General features: G+C 38.2%; 1 protein-coding gene across 1 annotated transcript; it reads left to right on the top strand.

The window, feature by feature from the left end:
- LOC148369638 (inhibin beta B chain) lies at positions 1-20853 on the top strand. Its single transcript, XM_088331743.1, has 2 exons — positions 1-639; positions 15315-20853. Exons 1-2 carry the CDS (start codon positions 231-233, stop codon positions 16088-16090), a joined length of 1185 nt encoding a protein of 394 aa, XP_088187869.1. The 5' UTR covers positions 1-230; the 3' UTR covers positions 16091-20853.
- The last annotated feature ends 4085 nt before the right edge of the window (positions 20854-24938 follow it).

Raw genomic sequence — 24938 nt, 5'->3', positions numbered from 1 at the left:
CTGGCACCTCACCTTTTCCTCCTCATATTCATCCTTGGGAACTCACCAAGAAATGGCCAAACTTTTGCAACCAATTCCCGTGGCGTGGAATACGTAATCTTACTACCTGACTCGTCCTCATCTTTGTGGTCGACGTGATGTAACAGAGCGTTCTCTGGACTTGACTTTTTGGACTTTATGAGTGTGACCGAAGCGAGAGAAAAGTCCATTTTCCTTTTCTGGAACAGAAAATGACTTGTTGGTTGTTGCGATTGGCTGTGCTCTCGACTTGCGCCCTCTGCATCCTTTGCACCGCCGCGCCAAGTGTCGCCAGTGAGGCGGAGGCGCGCGTCGCGCCCAGCCAAAGTTGCGCGTCTTGCGCCGGCGTTGCGCAAACGGAGGAGGCCGCAGAATCTGGGCGGGTGGACGCAGACTTGCTGGAAGCGGTCAAGAGGCACATTTTGAGCAGGCTGCAGATGAGGAAGCGTCCCAACATCACGCACCCGGTACCAAAGGCTGCAATGGTGACAGCGCTAAGGAAGCTCCACGCCGGGAAGCTGCGAGAGGACGGCAGGGTGGAGATCCCCAACTTGGACGGACATCCTATGAGCAATGAGGTCCTGGAGGAGAGCTCCGAGATCATCAGTTTTGCAGAAAAGGGTGCGTCAATCTGTGGATTTGCAAACTTTTTTGAGGGTGAAAAAACGCCTAACTGTATTTATTCGTATATAACACACATTTTTTTGTACCCAAAAACGAATTTAAAGTTTGGGGGCGCGTTAAACACAAGGTTTTACTGTATTACCTGTATTTTTGAGCAATTATCTATCAATCGAAAAAGATCCCTGACCATATTTGCACAACATTCAATGCAGTGGTATTAGAACCACTACACTACAGTATAGGGTTATAGATGACACGGAAAAAGGCCTTAGCTTTTATCTCACGTCACACTATTTTTACGTTACCACGTTGTCGAATACTTGGGACCATGGTTAAAAATATTTTACGTAAAATATAAACACAATCCAATATACAACTCACAATTTAATTATCTAAAGTCGGCGTGTGTTGTTCAAGGTGTCCTTAAAAAGTTGAAAGTTGAATCATTTCTCTATCATTATCTTACTTTTACAAAGCTGGTCAGGCCGCGAAACACATTATATAGTAGGAAAGGTGCTTGAAAAGTGCAGTTTTGGTTCGTGAAGCATGAAAATGGCAAAAGTAAGAAAAGGCCTGTTTCAAGTACAGTCCAAAAATGAAACCCTAACCTCTCAAAAAAATGAAAAAAATAAGTGCTTATCCGAGCAGATTTAATAAATGCACGTACATGCAAACGCAACATAGCGCGTACTTGCACACGCAACATAACGTTAACCTCATGCAAAAATGGTATTACTTGCAATAACGCGTTTTCAAAAAAAGGCTATACGCTGTTATGTTTCAAAAAAACAAGTTGTATTTCATTAGTCTTATTTTTTCAAATCAACATTTAATTAGTAGTGATATCACATAGTGAGATTGTGGAAATGAATTCGTAAATAATGAAAATAACTCTCCGTGAGAGAAGGACCTTGCTGTTTACAGATTACTCATGTGATAATAGCCTTACCAACATGTGATGTGTTTGTAGAAAAAATTAACGAAAAAATACTGCTTTTCAAAATGATACTCTATGAAACAATGTCCTTACAGTACGTCAGTACAGCCATTCTCACATACTAAGTATGTAAGTAGTTAAGAAAATGATCGCATGCCAACAGTACAATTATGGCATTTAGAATATTAATTTCAAAATCGGGAAGCACGGCGGCTCAGTGGTTAGCGCGTGTGCGGCACAGTTCTAAGGTTTTGGGAACCTCCTGTGTGGGTTCAAATCCAGCTACTGGACTTCCTGTGCAAAGTTTGTATGTTCTCCCTGTGCTTGCGTGGGTTTCCTTAGGGAACTACGGTTTCCTCCCACATTCCAAAGACATGCATTTTCAGGTGGATTGGCCGGTCCAAATTGTCCCTAGGTGTGAATGAGCGAGCGAGTTGTCTGTCCCTGTGTGCCCTGCGATTGGCTGGCAACCGGTTCAGGGTGTCCCCTGCCCACTGCCCGCATAGCTGGGATGGGCTCCAGCATCCCCGCGACTCTACTGAGGATAAGCGGTGCAGCTAATGAGATGAGATGAGATGAATTTCAAAATCAAAAAGTTAATACAAATATGACCGAGACAGTCTTCTTACCTCCTATGCATAAAACAAAAAATATAATAAAAAATCAGTAGTGCCATTTTCACCTGAAGTTTGACAATCGGGAGTTTGACACAGGCTGCAATAATGACCCCAGCCAGAAGATAGCGTCAGCGAGTAAATAAGGTAAAATTCCGTACAGCACCTTTAGAAGCTTTCTAAGTCTAATTCAGTATCAATAAATTATTTCAATCATGGCCCCAAGTATTCAGCAATTTGGTACCTTCGGTAAAAATAGTGTGATGAGATCAAATCTATTGCCTTTCCAGTGCCATATATAACCCTAGTGATATAGAAATTAAGAATCAGCGCTCTTACCGCCACCATCTTTGTTCGTAAAACCCTTAACATTATCAACTTAACGTTCGTTACCGAAAATGCTTAGTTTGAGCTGAGAAAAAGTGAAACAATATTTTATACCAAATTTTCTTTGAAATTAGGGATTAGGGTTTCCCTGAATAAATGCAGCATTTAAAATTTTAAAAATCTATATTTTAAAATATTACCGTTTTTATTCTGTGTACAGAGACCTTGAGTGTCCAGAAAAGAGCTTTAAAACAAAATGTACTATATTATATAATAAATGGACAGTTTGTTTTATTTGGCCACTAGATGTTGCTGTATTGTGTAGTCAACCAAATATAATTGCTAAAAAGCACAAGGAAGAATTCAAACTATGGAGAATTAAAGCAACCAAAAGAGGCAATATTTTTCTTCTCATATATTTGTCCAGCCATTTGTGTAGGTTTTTTTTTTAGCTTTCAGGTACCCGTAGCAGCAAGATGGTTAACAATTATGTCAGCTCCCTCTGGGTGAGGTCCATGTCATGTGAAATAAATGCAAAAATCTTGACCTATATGTATTTAAAAAGCATGCACATTTATGATCTATCATCTGATGATCATCATCCATCATTATCTGCACCGTTTATCCTCACTAGGGTTGCGGGGGTGCTGGAGCCCATCCCAGTCATCCTCGGGCAGTGGGCAGGGGACACCCTTGAATTTGTGGAATTTTTCCTTATTATTCAAATCAATATATATATTTTCATGAATTATGTTTCTTACCAATAGGAGGCGCAAAATAATACGCAATGTCCCTTGAAAAAAAATTATTGGCTCTTGTCAGACTGTTGTGGCTTACTCGCTCGGTTTTACTGCATCTAAAAATCTAAAAACAATTAAAAAGTCAACTAAAGATTATTTAACTTTTGAAGAAAAAAAAGATGGTGTACATTCTGCAAAAAATAGTTTCTTTTTATCTGACACCCCCCAAAATCTGTGAATTTTAGACTATTAATAATCTGGTTTATTATGTCCAGAACAGAGGTGTCTAAGTCAACCAGATGGAAGGGCCCAAAAAAAATAAAAAACAAAAAAAAAACCTACAAGCCAATGTTCTGCTAATCTAATGATGAAAATTTTGAAAATGACACAAATAGTCTAGTTATTAGGATTTAGCGCTCTCACCATTGCGATCCGGGTTCGATTCCCATTGCATCAAATGTTTTGCATATTCGTCAATGATATTTTTGGACTGGCCAATTTCAGCTCGAATACAGTAATACACTTTTAAAAACCTTGTGTATGATCGCATCCACCTGTTACTGAGTTATTTTGTGGGTTAGAAAAAAAGTGCGCTATATACAAGCAAAAAATAAGACACCTTTTTTTTTTCCATGCAGCCCTGTACCAAACGACCCAAGGGCCATTCCCAGCCCACCGCCTAGTGGTTGCCGACTACCAGTCCAGTGAACCTAATCGAACCAACTTAAAGTCTAACAAATATATATTAATATGATCAGATAAATGAAAAAATATTTGTGGTTAAGTAGTGTGTAATATTCAACAGGCACAAAATACAAATTTTGTTGATTGAAAAACAAATAATCACACGGACATTAAATGAGAGAATAATTTTACTATTAGTGGTCCATATTTTATCTTTTAGCAAAAGTGGTCTAAAATCACTTCAAAGAAAAAATAATAGCAATTTTCTATCGTTCACTTCAGGACAAAAAACAAGTGCAAGGAGAAGTAACTTATAGTAAAAACAAATAGACGACTACTTGAGTACGATGCAACAATGAATCCAGATCATTTTAGGGGCCAAAGAAAACCTTTTTATGGGCCAGACCATGGGTCAAATTGACAGCTGAGGTGCTTGTATGAATTTGTATGACTTTGACTTGACTTGTTCAGAAAATAAATCACCAGTGCTTGGTCATTGCAATTTTTTAGTAAAATTATTTTTTTTAGTGGTTGACTGAATCTTTTTTACTCTACTTCTATAAATAACCTGATAAAGACACACTGTAGTGCTAATGTAGTAATGACATAGGCTGTTAGTTTAGAAAAACAACAGACTGGGTGACCTTCGCACTAATTAGTAACAAAAAAGTATCTGAGCTTGAAAAAGGATGGAGACCCCTGTTATAGACTGTACTGTTGTTGTTGATGTTTTTTTTCCACTTTATTCAAAACAAAGGCCGCAACCCGGTGTGGATAATGGATGAACGGATACTGTACAGTCCAGAAAACAAAAGCTGGAATACTGTTAAGGCTAGGGGTTGGCAACCCCAATAGTTGAAAGAGACATTTTTCTATTTATTGGAAAACGTTAGGAATGTTTGTCATGTTCGTCTTCCTACAGTAAGCATATAATCATATGTACAGCGAACTTGGGTGTCTCGAAAGGCGCTTTGAAATACAATGTATTATTATTATTATTATTACTATTATCATTGGGCAGCACGGCGGCGCAGTGGTTGCGGCACAGTTCATGTCTTGGGTACCTCCTGCGTGGGTTCAAATCCAGCTTCAGACTTCCTGTGCGGAGTTTGTATGTTCTCCCCGTGCTTGCGTGGGTTTCCTCCGGGCACTCCGGTTTCCTGCCACATTCCAAAAACATGCATGTCAGGTGAATTGGCCGGCCCAAATTGTCCCTAGGTGTGATTGAGCGAGTGAGTTGTCTGTCCCCGTGTGCCCTGCGATTGGCTGGCAACCAGTTCAGGGTGTCCCCTGCCCACTGCCCGATGATTGTTGGGTTGGGCTCCAGCACCCCCGCGACCCTACTGAGGATAAGCGGTGTAGCTAATGAGATGAGACTATTATTATTCAACATTTTTGGAAAAAGTCCCAGGGAGCCACTAGGAGGCTCCAAAAAGCCGCATGTAGCTCCAGTGGCGCTTGTTGCTGACCTCTGGTTTAGCCAATCAGAATGCAGAACAAGTCAAGTCAAGTCATTTTTCTTTGTATAGCCCTTAATCACAAAGAGTCTCAAAGGGCCGCACAGGTTATTACACAGACTATTATTACATCATCCCCTGATCTGGGACCAACATGAGGGCAAGGAAAAACTCAAAAACCTCAACATGAGGAAAATGAAGAAACCTTGAGAAGGGACCGCACATGTAGCATCCCCCTTTCAGGATTACCAGACAGCAAAGGATGTTGCAATCACAAATAATACGGAGATATTGTCCACGAAAAGTATAGGTTATTCATATGCTATAGAGTAGAAGTGTGTTTTAGATAGATAGATAGATAGATAGATAGATACTTTGTTCATCCCCGAAGGGAAATTCACATTTCCAGCAGCATCCCTGAGCTGAGAACAATCGAGAACAATCGAAAATAACACGGGAGCTGCTGGAGTGGCTGCCATTCGTGACGGCGCCGGAAGAAAAGATTCAATTTGAATCATTTACAAACAAACAAACAATTGAATCATGTACAAACAAACAAACAAAATATTCATGTTTCAATAAGTGGAGTGTTAATAAAATATTTCTGATACTGATATAACCAGATAAAACTAATTTTAAGTTACAAATGAATGTTGTGCCATCTCACCTTTCCCACTCTCTCTCCTGCAGTTGACTTGCTGCTGCTCGCTCCTGAAACTAATACTTACCTCTTTGTGTATTGCCTGCATATGGCGACACCCTCTTTCAGCTTGTCTGTCAGAACCTTGATCTCCTCCTAAAATGCTTAATTACTCGTATGCAATAGTATAACTGTTTCGAGCAGAATGTGGACTATTGTAGGCTGTAAGGGTGACAGTGCTCCTCTCCACAATTATGTTGCAAAGTATTTCACCGTCCGGGCGACCTGAAAAGTTTTGTCTCAAAGTTGACCCATCTGGCTTGTTTCCTCTATAGCTGTGACGTCATTGAATGAACACAATGCGTTCAAAATGGCAAATCCCAAAACAGCAATTGTGAACAGTGAATGCATTACTCTCATTTCTGCTTAGTGATGGGAAGCTTAGATTTAAACATTTCCACTGAGGTTGCAGATCGGATCTTACAACACAATGCACGGTGCAAATTCGTGAACAGTAAACTGCTTTATAGCAAGGGATTACTGTATTTAAAAAAATATTTTATAATAAAATGGCCTGGAGAGGGATGGGTCGCCACCAGGCTGTACTTGCCCAAGACACACCACAGGAAGTGGTGCCCCAACCACCCTAGTGGGTAAGGAAATATAATAAAATAAACTACAATACAATAAAATCAAAGAAAATGTTCTTTTTAAAGGCCCAAACATTTGTTTAATCAATAAAGTACTATTTACGGTGCATGTAAACATTTTTTAACCGCAACTAATCTAAAAAATAAAGATCAATATGCAAAATGTAGTTCCTTTTTTAAACCATTACACGATGATCGGTCATGTGAAAAAGTTATGATACATAAGTGGTACTCTGTTCCATTTTGAGGGAAAATCCATCTAAAATTTGAGGGATAGCTATTCATCATAGTATTTTGAATAAATAAATATGAGATTCCTTTTTCCGTCTCTCTATTTACAAACTCATCAAATCGTCATTTACAAACGTTATTTTTACAGGACAAACGTGGTTTGTGTAAAATTTATTTTCAGTAAAACGCTATGGACGTCATCAAAACGGCCATATTCTGAAATGTTCTGAAAAAAATATAAAAAAATTAGTTGACAAATGATAATAGTTGATATACTTTTCCCCTTTTTTCTATTTCTTTTTCTTCCTCTTTTTTCCACCTCATTTTTTCACATATTTCCTTTCTTTCTCACTCTTTTATTTTCACCTTTGTCACATTTTTTCCTATTTTTGCCTTATATTTTTCCTATTTCTTCCCCTTTGTTTCTTTAGTTCCGTTTTTCACATTTGTTTATTTTTCTCCAGTATTTTCTTTCTATTTTCATCTATTTCCCCACCCCCCCTTTTCTCTTTTTAGTTCAGATTATTTACTCTTTTTGTCAAAACCAGAACAGATGGTAGACCCCAACGCGTAACGTTTCACACAAAAGTTTATTGGGATATCGAGGAAGTGCGCAGAAACAAACGCCAGTGATCCGGTGCCTGCTGGACAGGAGGAGCAAGCAGCTCACGGGATCGTAGCGTGATCAGAATGCGGAAGTGAGTGGATTTGCCGGGGCAGGAGATTGAAGCATGGTCGATGGGCAAAACGGGTCAATTGCTGAAGCGAAAGATCAGAGCATGGTCGGTGGTCAAAAACGGGTCGATAGCCGGAGCAGGGGATCAGAGTGTGGTCGGTAGGCAAAAACAGGTCACTAACTGGAGATCAGAGCGTGTCGAAGGAAGGGAAAAATTAGAGAGCCGGAGACGATCGGGAAATCAGGAGCAGACGAGCAGGATATGGATGAGGATGGGACAGACGGGAGCCAGAGTCAAAGTGCTTGCCTTGCGTATGTGAAGGTTCGCTGACGGACTGATCAGGAGTGACTGGAGTACTGATTTTAAATAGGAGGGGACTCAATCAGGCAACAAGCAGCAGCTGGCACCAAACGAGCTGGCACATGTGAGGGCAATCATGACATTTTTTTGCTAGCTTTTTTCTTTTTCTACTATTTAGGTTTTTCCCTTTTTCCCAAATATAATTGATAAGGGGGAAACAAGTACACATAAAATAGTCAATAAATCAGCAAAAGGCCTGTTTAAGTTACAAATCAAATCTGTAAATAAAATGTAAAACATAAAAAAATACTAACTTAAGCAGGTCCAATGTGGTGTCTGTCCCTTTATGAACACCTTTAGCCCATGGGTTTGTTCTAAAAATAGCTCAGGGGTGATGATTCATTGTGATCTTTTAGGAAAACAATTACTAACCTGCTTTAGTGGTTTTCGGAGCCTATTTGAACCCTATTGCCAATAGTTATAAGCTAATGATATCAAAATACAGGGTTCCCAAAGGTCTTTAAAACCTGAAAAAGTCTCCAATTTTATAAATGCAAATTAAAGCCTTGAAAAGGTCTTAAACTTTGCTTACAGGTCTTTAATTTAATGCTCAAATGTCTTAATATTTTCCTGTTATTATCTGCACAATAGAGCTAATAACTGTATGACAGGTAAACTAACAAAAGTATGGAACATCGTGTTGTAAAATTATTTTTCATTTTCTCCGACTTTATCGAACTCTGACTGATAAATGCAGTGTGTTGTTTGGAAAATGCAGATTTCCGCGTTTTCGAAAGGCAGCATTATGTTATAGCTCTACGTATAACTAGTCCCTAACCCGCTGACATAGTCAGAGTAACTTTGGGATGGTAAAGTGTAGGTTTAAATGGTTGCGGTTGAGCCGTTTAAAGTAGGCTGTAACTAAGTTCAGGCTGTACCAGGGAATAAGTGGGAGGGGTCACTCAGCTGACGTCTGAACCCGTTGCGGCGCAGCAGTAGTCCGGAGCGGTGGGTTAACGGCAACAGTTGGGAGCGGACCTCCGTCATGGGGTCGCCCAGGTAACGTCCTGAACCCGTTTTGGGGGTGTAGCGCTTAATCACCCCGGACGGTTCCGGTTGGCCCCCAAAAAGTCACTTTCCTCCGCACTCGCCTGCCTGGAGCCTATGAGGACCAGGAGCGCACGCGGGCTTTGGGGGTCAGGGCTGCGGGGTCGTTGCCGGCAAGATTCAATTTCACCACGTCCCACCCCTGGGTGGGACAATCCCCCGGGGGGACCGAGGCCCCGTACTTGGTCCTGTCCTCTCGACTGCGGCGACTTGAGGGTGGACTCAGCGCCCGAGTCGGCCCGTATTTGCCCCCAACCCTGACCTCCTTGCGGTCTTGTTCACGGCTGCCACAGTCTCACCCCTAGTCAAGGTCGGGGGCCAGTCCCTTCCCTTGCAACCCAAACCACAGCCACCAGCTACACAATACCTTCCCCGCTCCTTCGGCACGGGGCGGGACTTTAAAGTCCTCCCTGTCACAGCCAGGTGAAATCGGGCGCCAGGGTTTGTCACGACGGCCTCCCGATCTGTATGCCGAATTGGTCTTGAATTTCATAGCATGTGGTCTTGAAAAGGTCTTAAAAATTTGAATGGAAAAATCCTTGGGAAACCCTTTAATAACCAGGGCTGGGTAAGGTTACTTTAACTTGATTACTTTCAATTACTTTTGATTACTCCAACACCAAATATGCTAATAAAAGACAAAAGAAACAAAATATGAATAAAATTATGACTCTCAACACGTGGTAAGCTTTCTCTCCTCGCTTTGATCTCTTTGATCTCCGGCAAAACTAACATAAAATGCGACAGAAACAAAATGAAAATAAATCCAAACAGCTTGCCAACATCATTTTTTCCGTTCCATGTGTTCCGTTACTCCCCAAGCCTGCGCAAAATTTAGTAATTTTATTCATATTTAGTTTCTTTTGTCTTTTATTAGCATATTTGGTATTGGAGTAATCCAAAAGTAATTGAAAGTAATCATGTCAAAGTAACCCTACCCAACCCTGTTAATAACATGATAACTAAGGATTTTAGAAATGCAAATCAAACTAGTGGCCCTATGCTTTAATCAGCAACAAAAATGTTTTACCCCGGAGTGCCATGTCTATTCTTGTTGCATACAATATTTTACAACATTGATATCAATGACAACGAAGACAATTAAATTCAATTAAAAAAAGTAGTTCTAATCCTAAAAAAAATGTTGGAGACCCCAGGATTAAACAGGATGCAAACTATAAATTAAAAGTTTTAATATTGCACTTGGTAAGCCATTTGTTATCTTCGTATATCCAAATAAAGAGAGCCAGTGTATAAGACTTTGAGAACATTAAATTATTTTGCATCTAAATATGACAACAATGAAACAAAATCTTCCTAATTTGTTTCATTAGGTGAGACCATCTAATGAGACCATTTTCCAGCAATGGATCCTGAATAATTACAGTAAAAAAGTCCTGTATTTTAAAAAGAAAAATCACACCTGTTACTAACAGTCCTGTGTGTTGCGTCCTCATTCTTCCGGGAAAAAATGTCCACCTCGAAATGCTCACATTCTAGACAAACAAACTTAAGCTGTGACATTATCTTTGTCACATTTTCCTTTCAGATGTTTCCGTCCTATCTAACTTGTACGAAACGGAAAACTTTCGCTTGGCGTGAAGACGCTGCAGCAAGTGTGACGCTTTAAGTTTAGCTAAAGTTCTCAGTGTCAGTTTCAATCGGCTTGGCTCCGAGTTCACAAAGTTCAGTCTAGAATAATTGCCCTAATCTTCTTCACCTGACAACTGTCAATCAAAGCGTATACTTACCTGGACTGTGCATGTGATGAGGCTCACACTTGATTCTGGTCCTTAGCCAGAGGAGAGTTGTCCTATTCTTTGAGAAGAAAAGCAAAAAAATCAGAGCTCAACAACCTTTTTGAAGATAAGAGCTAACCTAAAACCTGCACTATAAGCCGCACCTGATTATTAGCTGCACCCATGGATTTTGCAAAGAAAAAAACGTTTTGTACATACCAATACATAGAAGGAGTGTTCCAGGTTTTTGTAACCTACCTAAAAGGGGGTGTCAATAACTTTAAAATATTCTACTACTGGCTGAAATCATCATTGCAGCCCCTGTCAAGATCCTTTTGTTCCTAAAAACGCTAAAATAGAGTCTTCCTTATTCATCTTTTTGGGGGTTTGGGTTAGCATTTGGACTTTATTTCTTACTTTGTCAATTTTTATCCTGTAATAAAAGAAAACCATATCACACGCATTAAATCACTCTTCTCCCCTTCATACCCCAAGCCTCCTTTCTTCCAGCATAATGCGCTCTGCGCCTGGAAAACTGAGGGTAAAAGTAACAAAAACAAATAGGTGCGGTGGAAAAAAAGGCTCTTTGAAATAAATTGGGCATTGTTAACACATACACATACATACAAGTACACCTTAAACTACGCACCCTACCTTTACCTTTTCTTTTCAAACAATGCCTGAAACGTGGCAGTAACACAACACTAGCAGGAGCTAAATGTTGTATTGTTACAATGATCTCCCTTTGTTTGTGGAGTTAGATAACCCACCATGTATCGATTTGTTCATGCCGTTCCATTTGTAACAGGCATGTTTTCAGGAACCTAGAAATGTTTGGTATGAGTCAATGAGGAAAGGTGTTGAACACAATATTTATTGCTGGGGTAACTGGGACTTTATATAAAGTACTTGTTCTATAAATTAGCTGAATATTGTTAAAGCTCTGTGATCGAAAACCTTGGAAAATAGGCTTATACTCCGAATTTTACGGTACTTTTTTGTTCCTGATTCGTTGAAAGAGCTATCAGTTTGATGTATTCTGAAATCTTAACTTATGTTGTAACTATGTTTATGACAAATTGCAATTATTAGAGTTGTAATAGGAAAAAACACAGTGAGCTAGCTACATATACTAAACAGCTAAGTAGCAGTAAACAGCACTGTATGTGTTAAAATAACCATGCGGGAGATAAGAATTTCAAAGTAATTGTCATTTTTTTATGATTCATTACTTGAAGAAATTATATGTACTTTTCACATAAGGTAACCCATCCAATTGCCAGTCGTTTCTCTGAAGTGGGAAGTACGGGTGCCTAACAATTCAGCCTATTTTGATTAATTTTTGAAGGCCTGCAGAAAGTTTAGTTCTGTAGCTATCCAAGCATAGGACATAATGAAACAAAGCTTCAACCCTCATCCTTCATTAGAAATGAACATGAGCAAATAAACCCTGTATGTTTATAGCTTTTACTATTGTTTCGCAAATCGCAGTTGAGCATTGCCAAGTTTCTTGAAAATACTCGTTTTCAAGAAAACCTCTGAAAAAAAGCAGTTTTTTGTGAAAGGATGTATTTCAAGCAGAACTTTCACTTTGGTGCTTTTTTTTTGCATTTGTGATACCTTCAATATCTAAACAATGCTTTCCATAAAAACAAAGGTACTTTTCTTGCAAAATAATATTTGATGCGAGAATACTGAACGATTCATGTAATTTGCAAGAACTTTTTAGCACCGGTGACTTGATTTTGGTCAATTGGCGGCCGTCCACACAACACACTCTCACTCGCTAGATTGAGAAAGTAACACCAGCGAGTTAGGGATTCTTTATATGTGGACAAAAACATGATCAAAGCCATCCCTGACATCTAGTGGTGATTTATTATACTGAAATCAGCCCCAGAGGCGTGATACATACTGATCAGCTGTGCCAAAGCCTTTAGAAAAGTTTTTTTTTCAAACAAAAACAAAAAAACATATTTTTAGGTTTCGGCACTCAGGGACAGTGCTTTTGAAAACTTATTTAGATTTTATGTCACTGAATGAGTTAACTAAATTTGCACAGAACTTTGAAGCTATTTAGACATTATGGATAATACTGCAGAAATTATAAACATTATTATCTTGACTATTTATGATATTGCATAAGAAATGAGAATGTAAGAGTCTTTGACATTATGGAACCAACCCCAAAACAACAAACAAAAAAACAATAGACGTGGATCTGTGTATAACTAGAAGAAAAAAAAAGAAAAAAAGAAAGTAGATTATACGAAAAAACAAACAAACACAAATCACACTCATTCACAAATGCTTATTATGAAAACAATAAGTCATTCTGTCTCCTGTTGTGGAAATATGGTTATACAAATGTGCAAAGAGTCAGTTTTTTATTATCAATTCAACACCAACAACAGGATGTGTAAAATTGCCCAAGTGTAGCTAAAGAATTTTTAATCATCTATTTTGGGAATACTAGGATGTACGCTAATTGTTATACTGCCTGCCTGAGGCAGGGAAAATTGGATGAGTTGGTGACCAATATGTCAAAATTCTGAAACTAGTTTCCTTGCCTCTGACTTGGCACTTGTATTGTGTCACTTTTCAAGATTTGGCAATCCAGAGTACCTCAAAATACGTAACCAAGCAGATAATAGTCAAATAATGCTCTGAATATTGACGATATTTGGGTTTTCTAAGGCCATGAAAATGTACACAGAAATCCAAAAGTGCTAAGAGTCCAATTGGATAGTTACTTTTTTCATGTAAACCCATTTGGCTTAGCTGATACTTGATTTCTTCTTCTGCTGTTATATATTACCATACTACCCCCACTATGTGAATGCTCTTCTTCGTTGGTGCGGAATTAAACTCTGATCTTGCTGTAGGCTGGAATTGTACAGGCTAACTTTCTAAACAAACTTCACCCTAATTGGTTTACTTCTCCGTGACATTTCTGTTTTTTATATTGCAAGAATACCACAGTTGTATCTATTGATATATTATGTAAGTCTATTTTTCTGCTGATCACAAAATACAAACAAACACGTTGCTTGATTTCTCCTTCTGCCATATCTTATTCTTTGTTGGTGCTGCATTGAACATTATCCTTGCAATACAGGAACAAATCATGCATAGTATCTCTGTCTAAATTGCTGAGCAAGCTTTGTGAATTGGTTTATTTTTCGGCAACATTTTTTTTGTTCTGTTTGTATTATTGATAATCACATGCTTTGTTTCCAGACAATAAAATAACTAGTGTTAATCTGTCACTAATACATAAGGACCACATGTACAATGAGGTATTGTTGAACATTTAGTATTTTGAATTACCAATCGCTGTTTTTAGTGTACTTAGAAATAGTGTTAACTTAACACTAACTTAGTGAGCATATGATCCTAATATACGAGTGTTAAATTAACACTGGTCATTTTACTGTGCATGGTTATCATGTTTTTGCTTCTTCCTCTAGCATCACTGCAAGTCAAGGAACACAGTACAAAATATACAGTATTGTATCACCGACTCGTACAGCACACACAATTTTGAACTGAATGAAGAGAGGGGTTTTTAAGGGTTATTGTTCTATCTTCGCTATTCATTATCCATTATCCGTTATCGGTCAGTTCATAATACGCTACAAAGCCTAGGAGCCGGGACACTTACTCTCAGCCAAAAGGCCAAGCTAAGGTCCTAGCCCTAATGCCTTGCTGCGATCATTGCGAATGCACAGCCATCGTGGTGTCACCATATTTCTCAGAATGAGAACTGCATTGTGGGAGGTATCTTAGCCAATAGTATAAGAGCATTTAAATGATGCCATGAAGCAAACCAATAGACTAGCATTTGTGACATCATGTCTGTGCTTCTTTCTTGAGCATAACTGCAAGCTTTATGACTCATAGTGTATAAATACGGTACAAAAATACAATATTGTGCAGCAGACCAGCATTTTATATGACGTTGACCAATAGCGAACAGGAATCCTGATAAGATTTTCGAGAGGGTTTGTTCAAACCTCACTTTGTGTTTGCTGTTAAAAATGTCATATTGGAATATAATATTGTGAATGTGCTTAATTGCTGTTGAGATTGTCATGATTGTTTTCTGTTTTTTAGTGTCAATAAATTTGTTCAAACCAAAAAAACTTCCAAGTTTTTGGCCATGTGAAAACATTTGTAGTCGGGAAAACATCACAAAGAAGGTCGAAAATACCTCTTATTCCAGATTGTATTGTGAAAACATTGTAAGCTAAGTTCACCGAAGGTGGGTGGTCAACTCTATTAACCAAGCCTGGCAATTAGTTTTTTTGGTAATATGCCCTACAAATAAAAATAAACTTCTACGGTATGCTTGGTTACGTTTTTGGGGTCAAATTAAATTGTGTGTGCCCCAGGGTTTTGGGGATGTGAAACAATTTGTTGTTGATGTCGTTTAATGTGGGAAAACACAGTGAAGAGGGGCTGAAATAATGTTTTAATCACCACTGTGAAGAAAACATCGTAAAGTGGGGTTGCTGTATCCCGAGTGTCCACTGTTTGTTGTAACTTCTCCTGTTTCACTTTTCGCAGACGACTTGGTGACATCCAAGTCCAGCCTGTTCTTCCTGATCTCCAGCGAGGGGAACCAGAACCTGGACGTGACCCAGGCCACCCTCTGGCTCTACTTCAAACTTCTACCCCTGCCGGCGGAGGCACGTCCCCGGCGTAAGGTGACGGTGAAAATTTACTACCAGGAACCGGGCCTGAGTAGCAAGTGGAACCTGGTGGAGAAGTGCGTGGAGCTGAAACGTAGCGGCTGGCATACATTTGCGCTGACCCGGGCCGTGCGCTCCGTCTTCGGGCAGGGCGACCGTCGCCAGAACTTGGACGTCCGTTGCGACGGTTGCGAGGCGCTCGGCGTGGCTCCCATCCTCCTCAACCGCAACGACGAGTCGCACCGACCCTTCCTGGTGGTGCAGGCTCGGCAAGTGGACGCCAAGCACCGGATTCGAAAACGAGGCCTAGAATGCGATGGGACGGGGAGTCTTTGTTGCAGGCAGCAGTTCTACATCGACTTCCGCGTCATCGGCTGGAACGACTGGATCATTGCGCCGTCCGGCTACTACGGGAACTACTGCGAAGGGAAGTGCCCCGCCTACATGGCGGGCGTACCCGGCTCGGCGTCGTCCTTCCACACGGCGGTGGTCAACCAGTACCGTATGCGGGGCATGAGCCCCGGTTCCATGAACTCGTGCTGCATCCCCACCAAGCTGAGCACAATGTCCATGCTTTATTTTGACGACGAGTACAATATAGTGAAACGGGACGTTCCTAACATGATCGTGGAGGAGTGTGGATGCGCCTGAACTCTTTTTCGAAGCGCTCGGGTCAAAACTATAGATTATCAATCCTGCCATATGTGGAAATAAATAAATAACTACAAATATGTGCCGTATAAATAAATGCAAACGTAAATAATTCACATGATACCTACATATATGACATAATTGCAATTTATTCATAAATATATGCATTTTGTTATTTATTGTGTCATGTATTTATTTCAGTATTTATTTCGCAATGTATTTTGTCGTGTATTTTGTTTTGCGTTTTGTCACGTCTTTTGTCATGCTCGTCGTCTACTTTGTGTGTATTTTGTCGTCTATTCTAACAGGTATTTTGTTCTGTATTTTGTTTTGTATCGTGCTGTGTATTTTGTCATGTATTTTGCTAATTATTTTTTCATGTATTATTTCCCCCGATTTTGCCACAACGTAATGTTATTCAAATGAGAGACAAATTGGTTGAGCTTTTCACCCATTGGTTAATCAACAAGTGCATCAATCATTCGTCACTGATTAACCAGTAGGTGAAAGTCTCAGACGGTTTGACCCGCCCCTCATTTGAATAACATCTCATTGTGACAAAATACCTGAACAAATACACGTCACAATACATGACAAAGTACATAACGGAAAATTACAAAAAAAATAAATACACAACAAAATACATGACAAAATACACGACAAAATACATGACAAAATACATGACAAACTACACAACAAATTACATGACAAAATACACGACAAAATAAATATCAAAATAAATAAATGACAAAACAATGACACAATCCGGAGAGGAATTAATTGATTACATTTATTTTATATATTTAGGTATTACGTGATCTACTTATGTGTTCATTTATTTACATGACCTTGTATTTGTATGTATTTATATATTCATTTCTCTGTATGTCAGGATTGGTCTCCCATACTGAACCGGGCGGGGAAATGTACGCTCTCACCCGCACTAAACTTGTACATATATTTATGTTTGTAATGTACTGTGGTACCTTGACTTACGAGCACAATGATTTATATGGGATGGGCACTTTTTTATCTTATTTTAATTTTTTATTTCATTTTTTAACACACTCATGATATTCACTCATTTGCATCCCTGTATTTATTCATGGTATTTATCAGTAGTGTGGATGACGTTTATTAATTTAATGATAGCAATAGGGATTTTTAATGCAAACCACAGAAAATATTACTTCGTATGTTCTTGTGAGGGGCAAAGACAAGGGGGTACCTTACTTGAGTTTAGAACCGGAACCACTTCAGAACATAAACCAGAACCACTCACACACTCAAATTGTTAGCAATGTATCCACCAACACCACATATACACAAAGAAAAATATGTACTTTTTTCTTTTTTTTTTACATTTTTGTTTTAATGTTGGGGAGCCACACCCTAATTTACACTTAATTTGAAACAGATATTTCTATTTTTTATAATTCTGTTGGAATATTTGTAATTATAGTTTTTATTTAGTTTGTATGAGGGTAATAATTGTAATAAAAATCCTGTAGTTATTGATATTAATCATGCCGATTAAATATTTTATATTTTCTTAATTTTTGTCAACTTTTTGGGGGAGGTCACCCCCTATTTTATACCCAATTTATTTTCAATTAAAACCTTTGATTTGGCTTTTATGAGTCAATAATTTTTATCATGGTATGATTATTTTTGTCTATTTGAATCCTTTTTAACTTTATGTCTAGATGGGACCACCCCCAATTTAATGCGCAATTTGGAACAGATATTTTTATCTTTAATGACCTTCAATAATGTAATTTATAAAATTGGGGATTTTTTTTTTACAATATTGATTTTATCTAGAACTTTTTAAAAAATAAAACATTGATTCTTTTTTTTTTTAAACTTAAAAAAAAGTTTAATCCATTTTCTTGTGTACAATTTTGGGGGTGACACTCCATAAGTTATGCCAATTTTAGACCAGATGTTTTTACTTAAAACGGGCTTCAATAATTTCTAAAATTTTTGGCGATTGCTTCAAAATCATAGTTCAGTTTTTATGTAGTTATCAATTGCGATCGAATTTTGAAAGTGTTATTTTTTTAAAATTTAGAAAATAAAGACAAAAACATATACTAAAAACATATTTTACACCTTATTTGGAACATATATTTCTATTTAAGTGGGCTTCAATAAATTCTAAACTTTTGGGCTTTTTTCAAAATCATAGCATGAATTTTGTGTTTTTTCAAGTAGTGCTTAATTCCAAACAATCTTTGAGTATGTTTTTTTGTTGTTTTAAATCAGAAAATATTGACAAAAAATTTACTAAAATACTTTGATACCAATTTGGAATAGATATTTTAAATTTTTGATGGCTTTTAATAATTTCTAAAAACTTGGGCTATTTTCTAAATAATTGCGTTTTTATGTAGTCCCTAATTCTAATCAAACCTGCCTTTTTAATTCCTTTTATTTGTTCCTCTCAATAATGTTCTACTATAGTTTAACTAGTTTTATTATGAAAATAAGTTATTGTCTTTAAACATTTTTTAAATAGAGAGTTTGACACGCAGACATAGAGCAGTAAGAAAATAAACATAAATAGACACTTATAATGCCAATTTAGTTACTGTCAGTTAGCTAGTAAAAACACAAATAAAAGTTCCAATTTGTTTTCTTTTAATAGATTATTTTGCCAACAAAAGTGCTTATCAAAATTTATTTTTAAATGACTTGGTTAGTTTTAACTAACCAAAACAGGGCGGTGTGCGGGATTACGGTAGTTCCAATCACAGCAGGACACTGATCTTAGCTACGCCCCTTAAAATAAACACAGAAGTACTGATCAATATGTTCCGTCACCTCGTTTTTTTCTTTACATTGTTTATAATTTTTCTTATATTTATATTTTATAATGGTATTTTTTGAGCGTCCGTCAAATTACATGTGTACTGTATGTAGCGATTCTCGAGGTCAAGGTACCACTGTATCCACATGGTCGTGCGCTGGGAGTTTAACATTGTGACTTCACAGACACTTTTTTGCATCCAACACTTGCGCTCGGGTTCGATTCCCCCCTCACGCTAAAGAGCACTTGCAGATTGAAATGTGAGCAATAGGTGGCGTCGCTACAGTCAAAGAGACAAGTGCCACACAAGCTATGCAACCCATTGGGCATGCAAGCTGAATGCTAGCGACAAATTAAAGTGGACCCCGGTATACGGCGACCCCGCCTTATGATGTTTTCACTTTACAGTTTGGATTTTTTTTTCCGGCCACTATAGATCATCAATAAAGAATGTTTTTGCGTGCCCCAAAACTTTGCAATGTTGGAGCACATGAGATTTTATGTCTCAAACAAGCCTGTCTGTTATTGGTTGACATCATATAGAATGCTGGTCTGCTATTGGTTTGCGTCACGGCAATAAGAAAATGTCGATATGATATTGGCTGAACTCACTCCTACGATGCCTTTCTCTTCAATCAGTTCAGAATATCGTCATGTTAGTCATTCAATAATGTATTTATTCACTATGGGTTCAGGGAGAAGCAAAATCATAATGACCAAGGAAATGAAGGCTACTATTATCTTTATTAAAAAAAAAAATCATTTGTATTTTTTATTGTATCGAGTACTTGGTTTTATTTTTCTATAAATCATTTTTAACCGTTTTTCCATTTTTTATTTATTTCATTTTGATATATATTTATTTTCATTGAATGTAATTATTTTATTATTTTATTGTTTTCAAATGTTTTGTTTTTTTACATTTTTTTCTATCTATTCTTTCTGTAATTATTTGATATTAATTTGTTTTTTATATAATTTAATTTGTGATTGTTGTTTTTTAAAATCTTTTCTTTAAGTTTTATTTTAATAATATACATTTTTTGGACTTTGTTTTATATTGCTTTTTAAATTTTTGAATTATTTTTCTATTCATTTCATTTGTTTTCTCAATACTTTATTATTATTTACAATTTGTATTTTAGATTGCACCCAATCTGCAATTAGGACCTTTGTTAAGAATAAGGAAGCGTTAATTCGATGTATTCTTCTAAGGGCATGACAATCCTCACGAGTGGAAGTTTTAAAATTAGTTGCATTTTCATCCGCCATATCCTCCCTCATTTACACCTGTTACTCCGCCATACCAGCTCTAGTCACATCACAACAAAGGTCAATAAAATTTATTTTTTCCTTTAGATGTATATCTATTAATAATGTTATTTTATCCTATACACACATATTACACCTAAGCAGTAACTACTTTGTACTATTTTGTTTTGTGAAACATTTTTATCTGGGGTAACAGGGATTTTATCCCTTATATGGCAAGTTCGCGTTAAGATCCCCACCTAAAATCGGGTTAATGTCATATCCTGGGGGTCGACTGTATCATTGAAGAGTCGCTATGATACTTTAACGCTCTCTAGTCGTGCTTGATACGGAAGTAAGCTTCATCACGCCTCTCCTGCATTCCCCTCCCCCCCTGTTTTTAATCGGACGATTTGCACTGAGGAGCTGCCGACACGGGACATTCCAATTTTCAAAGATGTTATTTTTCTAAAACTGCATTCAAGGAACCAAAGAGGTGCTTATACACGAGTCTTGTCATGGGAGGCCTAAAAACTGTCGTGTAAAATCAATCATCTTCATCTCTGCCTAGAAGATGTCGTTCTTGTTGTTGTTATTTTTAAAAGTACACTTTTTGTTAGCTGAGTCGGTTATTTAGTCACATTTAGACTGAAGCACATGTTGTCCGCGTACAGTAACATTTCAACCTTTTCTTCATGATGACTGTTGCAAAAAATAAATTTCTTATTATTGAGTTGTTTCAACTTATTGTGTCATAAATAATAGGGAAATTAGTTACAGCTCATTTTATCAATTCTATTTTGTGTGTGTTTTGTTTTACCTTGTATTTAGAGAACTACTTCTAATATGATAAGAAAAATAATTTACAAAGAAATATACTCTAAATAGGGCAGCAGGGCGGCGCAGTTGTTAGCGCGTGTGCGACACAGTTCTGAGGTCGTGAGATCAAAACTCCTGTGTGGAGTTTGCATGTTCTCCCCGTCCTTGCGTGGGTTTCCTCCGGGCACTCCGGTTTCCTCCCACATTCCAAAAACATGCATGTCAGGTTAATTGGCCGGTCCAAATTGTCCCTAAGTGTGAATGAGCGGGCGAATTGTCTGTCCCTGTGTGCCCTGCGATTGGCTGGCAATCAATTCAGGGTGTCCCCTGCCCACTGCCCGAAGATAGCTGGGATGGGCTCCAGCACCCCCGCGACCCTACTGAGGATAAGCGGTGCAGATAATGGATGGATGGATGGATGTTGCTGAGTGTGTGTGGGGGGGGGGCAGTGGTAGGGGTTGTATGAGGTGAGATAGGGCTGGGACCGAGGGGGCCGGGGGGTCAGCTGACCCCGTGTCGCCTTGTTGGGCTGGGGTGGCTGCTCAGCCTTGTGGCTTTGCTCCATGGCCGGCTCTATGACGGGTGCTACTGCCTGGGGTGGAATTGGCGTGCCCAGGACTTGGTTGGGTAGGAGGATGGGAGGGGTAGCTGCCCTATGAATGAATGAATGAATGAATGAAAACTTTTAATTCGAACATAAAAATAAAAACAGGACAAAAACAATGAGTCAACAACAGAATAATGTCACATAACATGTTCGAAAAGGGGTAGTCAGCCTATTGGACCTTACACTCTATCTTTTATTATAATGTGGGTTTTTTAATGTTCAGTCTGCTCTTACCATTTTTTGGGAGAAGAATCCTCCACAAAGATTATTAGGATGAGCGATACTGGTGTTTGTGGCTAACAATATGTCTATGCTAAATTAATTCTCATTCCTTCTTTAGTTTTTTCGGAAGATAGGCACCGCCTCCGGTGAAGCTACATATGCCAAAGAAAAATAAGCAAGCATATATAAGTAAAATGACGCTATAATGTATAATCTCAAATCAGATGCACTGAGTTAGAATATAGTAAAATACATCACATTTTAACCTGTTTTATTGAACTTAAAAAAAAAAGCTCACAGAAATTAAAAATATTTTTTATGGGTGGGATAGGCTATATGTTTTTTAGGTTATTTTTCCATTAATATAGCAAAACAAAGAAAATAATACTTAAAATTAACAATCTGCCAACAGAACATTACTGCTTTAATGTAATCAAGGTTAATTTTTAATGTAAAACATTATAAACAATTTACTGTACAGGAATCAATAAATCCTGAAAGATGCCACCAGTAAATATTATGAAAATATATCTCAAATTTATTATAGAAGTGATGACGTTATCAAATTAATACTGAACTACAGATTATCTTTTGTCAGTGTTCATAAAGTAATACAGAGTGAAGTTCTGCAAGTTGAGAACTGGAAAACCATCATCTATCTGCCTGTTCATATTATCCACGTGAACAAATTTGCAAGGTCTGCTAGGTGGGGCCACACAAAAAAAAACAAACCCCGACCACTTAACGGGATGATCTTAAAAAGTTCTGACAGACGGCGCACGTATCATGAGAAAGTCTTTGAAAGGGAGATGCCTTCCTTTCATCGCTGGCCAATGCTGGAGGCTGTTAGAGATCAAATATATTTTTGGGAGTTACATAAAAAAAGAAATCTGATAATTGTCCTCTCCACAGACTATCAACACAAAAATGGTGTTCTTGTTGTATCTGTTTTTGCTCAAGTGTTTTTATTTAGGTATTTTACATGAAACAGTAATAGATCACCCACTGAAGCACACAAGATTTGAACTGAATGAAGAGACGAAAAGGTATTGTGGGAGGCATTTCAACCAATTGCATATCGGCCTTTTCGTTATGCCATGCCGCAAACTAATAGTAGATCAGCACTTTATATGACGTCGACGGATAGAAGACAGACATCTTAGAGACCTAACTCGCACAAAACAGCAAAGTTTGAATTTGAAAAGTTTTGGGGCACATGAAAATTGCCATAAATAGTGACTAAAACACATCTTATTCCATCCCATTAAGTGAAAACATTTCAAGGCGCAGATGTTGTATCCAAGAGCTCGACTGTAGTCATGACTACAGCAACATTTTAAAAACATGCACATGGGCTTTTGTGAAGACTTAAAAATGTCCTTAGAGACATTGCGTAATATTTGACCACTAGATGTCACTGTATTATGTAGTGCCACCAAAAGCGAGTGCTACAAAGCACAAGGAAGAATACAAATGATGAAAACTAGAAGTGCCCAAACCACACCATTTTTGGGGAACTTTTTGCGTAGCCTTTCACAAAGTTTTTGGTGGACAATTATGTCAGCCCCCTCCTGTGATGTGAAATAAATAAAAACTATTCTACCCATGATGTTTATCGTTAAAAACACACGTGTGAATGATAGTTCATATATTTTAAATTATTGTTCGAATCAGTATTGTTTTTTTAAAGAGTTACATTTTTTGACTACTAAAAACACATTAAACCTTTAAATTTCATTATGAGTGCCAGCTGATGGTCCACCATAGTGACCATTCGGGGTTGCGCTCTGCTTCTCGGGCCGAAAGATAATGGGGAAATGTTCCAGCTCAGCAGCGAAGGACAAACGCTTCAGGAAATTCATGGAAGCGGCTCGGCTTTAGGAGGTGAGGAATGCGATCCGTGTTGCGTTGCGGCAAGCAGGAGCCGAGACGTGTTTTAACATCGTGCTGCGGTTGCGGCAACATGCTAGCGCGCCAGGTAGCGAGCGAGCGAGGCCGTCGCGCAAGGTTGGCGGAGGGGTCGACGAGTCTGTTTGGTTTAAGTGTCGGGAACGTGCGGCGGGTAACAACTTGGCTGAGTCCGGACGGGATCCAGACGTTTAAATGTGTTTGCTTTGAATTGAACTGAAATCAAACACATAAACGGACCCTTTTCCTGTACTTGGTTTAATTTTTCTAAAGGTTGCATACTCAGACCCACTATGATATCATAATTACATTTATTCCCCAGCCACTATCCCTGTATGTATGTATTCCCCCCTCCACCCAAAAATTGGTTCCAACCTTGCTTTCGGATAGTGGAAAGGCCCAAGCACTTTTCCTTCCGAACAAGAAAAAAGTAATCCTGATGTATGCTAAAATTTCTGTCAGTTAACCTGGAAATGATGTATCTGCTTGTTATCAAAGAACAGTACATGATGTTACTCTGATAAAATCATCCATCTATTTATCATCCTTAAATCCATGCATCATCCATCCATCTGTCCTCCCTTCATGCATCCATCCTTCATTTTATCATCCATCCATCTGTTTGTCATTGATGGATTGATTACTCTAGCTATTCATTTTCCACCCATCAGTCAATTTGTCATCCAGCAATCCATTTATTAATCATTCCATCATCTATTCATCAATTTTATTCCATCCAACTCTTTATCCCTCCAATAATTTTTCACCTATCCATCCATCAATCATTCTGCTATCCATCCATCAACTGTTATTGATCAATCAATTTATCCTTCCATCAATTCCGTCAATTTTCATCCCAAATTTTTGCATCCTACCATCATTTATCAATCCATCAATTTGTTTTCATCCATCCTTCCATCCACACATTCATGTGTTGTTCATCAAACCAACCACCGATTAATCCACCTATGCATCCAATTTGTCATTCATCTGTCTACCAATCAATTAGTCCATCCATCCATCAATGTCTAAACCATTTATCCATCCGCACATGCATCAACTAGCCATTTATCCATGGGCCCACCCATCCATCAATTTGTCATCAACCCAACAATCAATTTGTCATTCATCTATACATTGATCATGGATCCATCCATCTATCCGTCAATTTGCTATCCATCCATCCATCCATCCATCCATCCATCCATCCATCCATCCATCCATCCATC

The sequence above is a fragment of the Urocampus carinirostris genome, chromosome 3, assembly GCF_059441175.1.
Source record: "Urocampus carinirostris isolate Australia breed hairy pipefish chromosome 3, RoL_Ucar_1.0, whole genome shotgun sequence".
Classification (NCBI taxonomy): domain Eukaryota; kingdom Metazoa; phylum Chordata; class Actinopteri; order Syngnathiformes; family Syngnathidae; genus Urocampus; species Urocampus carinirostris.
This window is presented reverse-complemented; position numbering and strand designations above follow the sequence as displayed.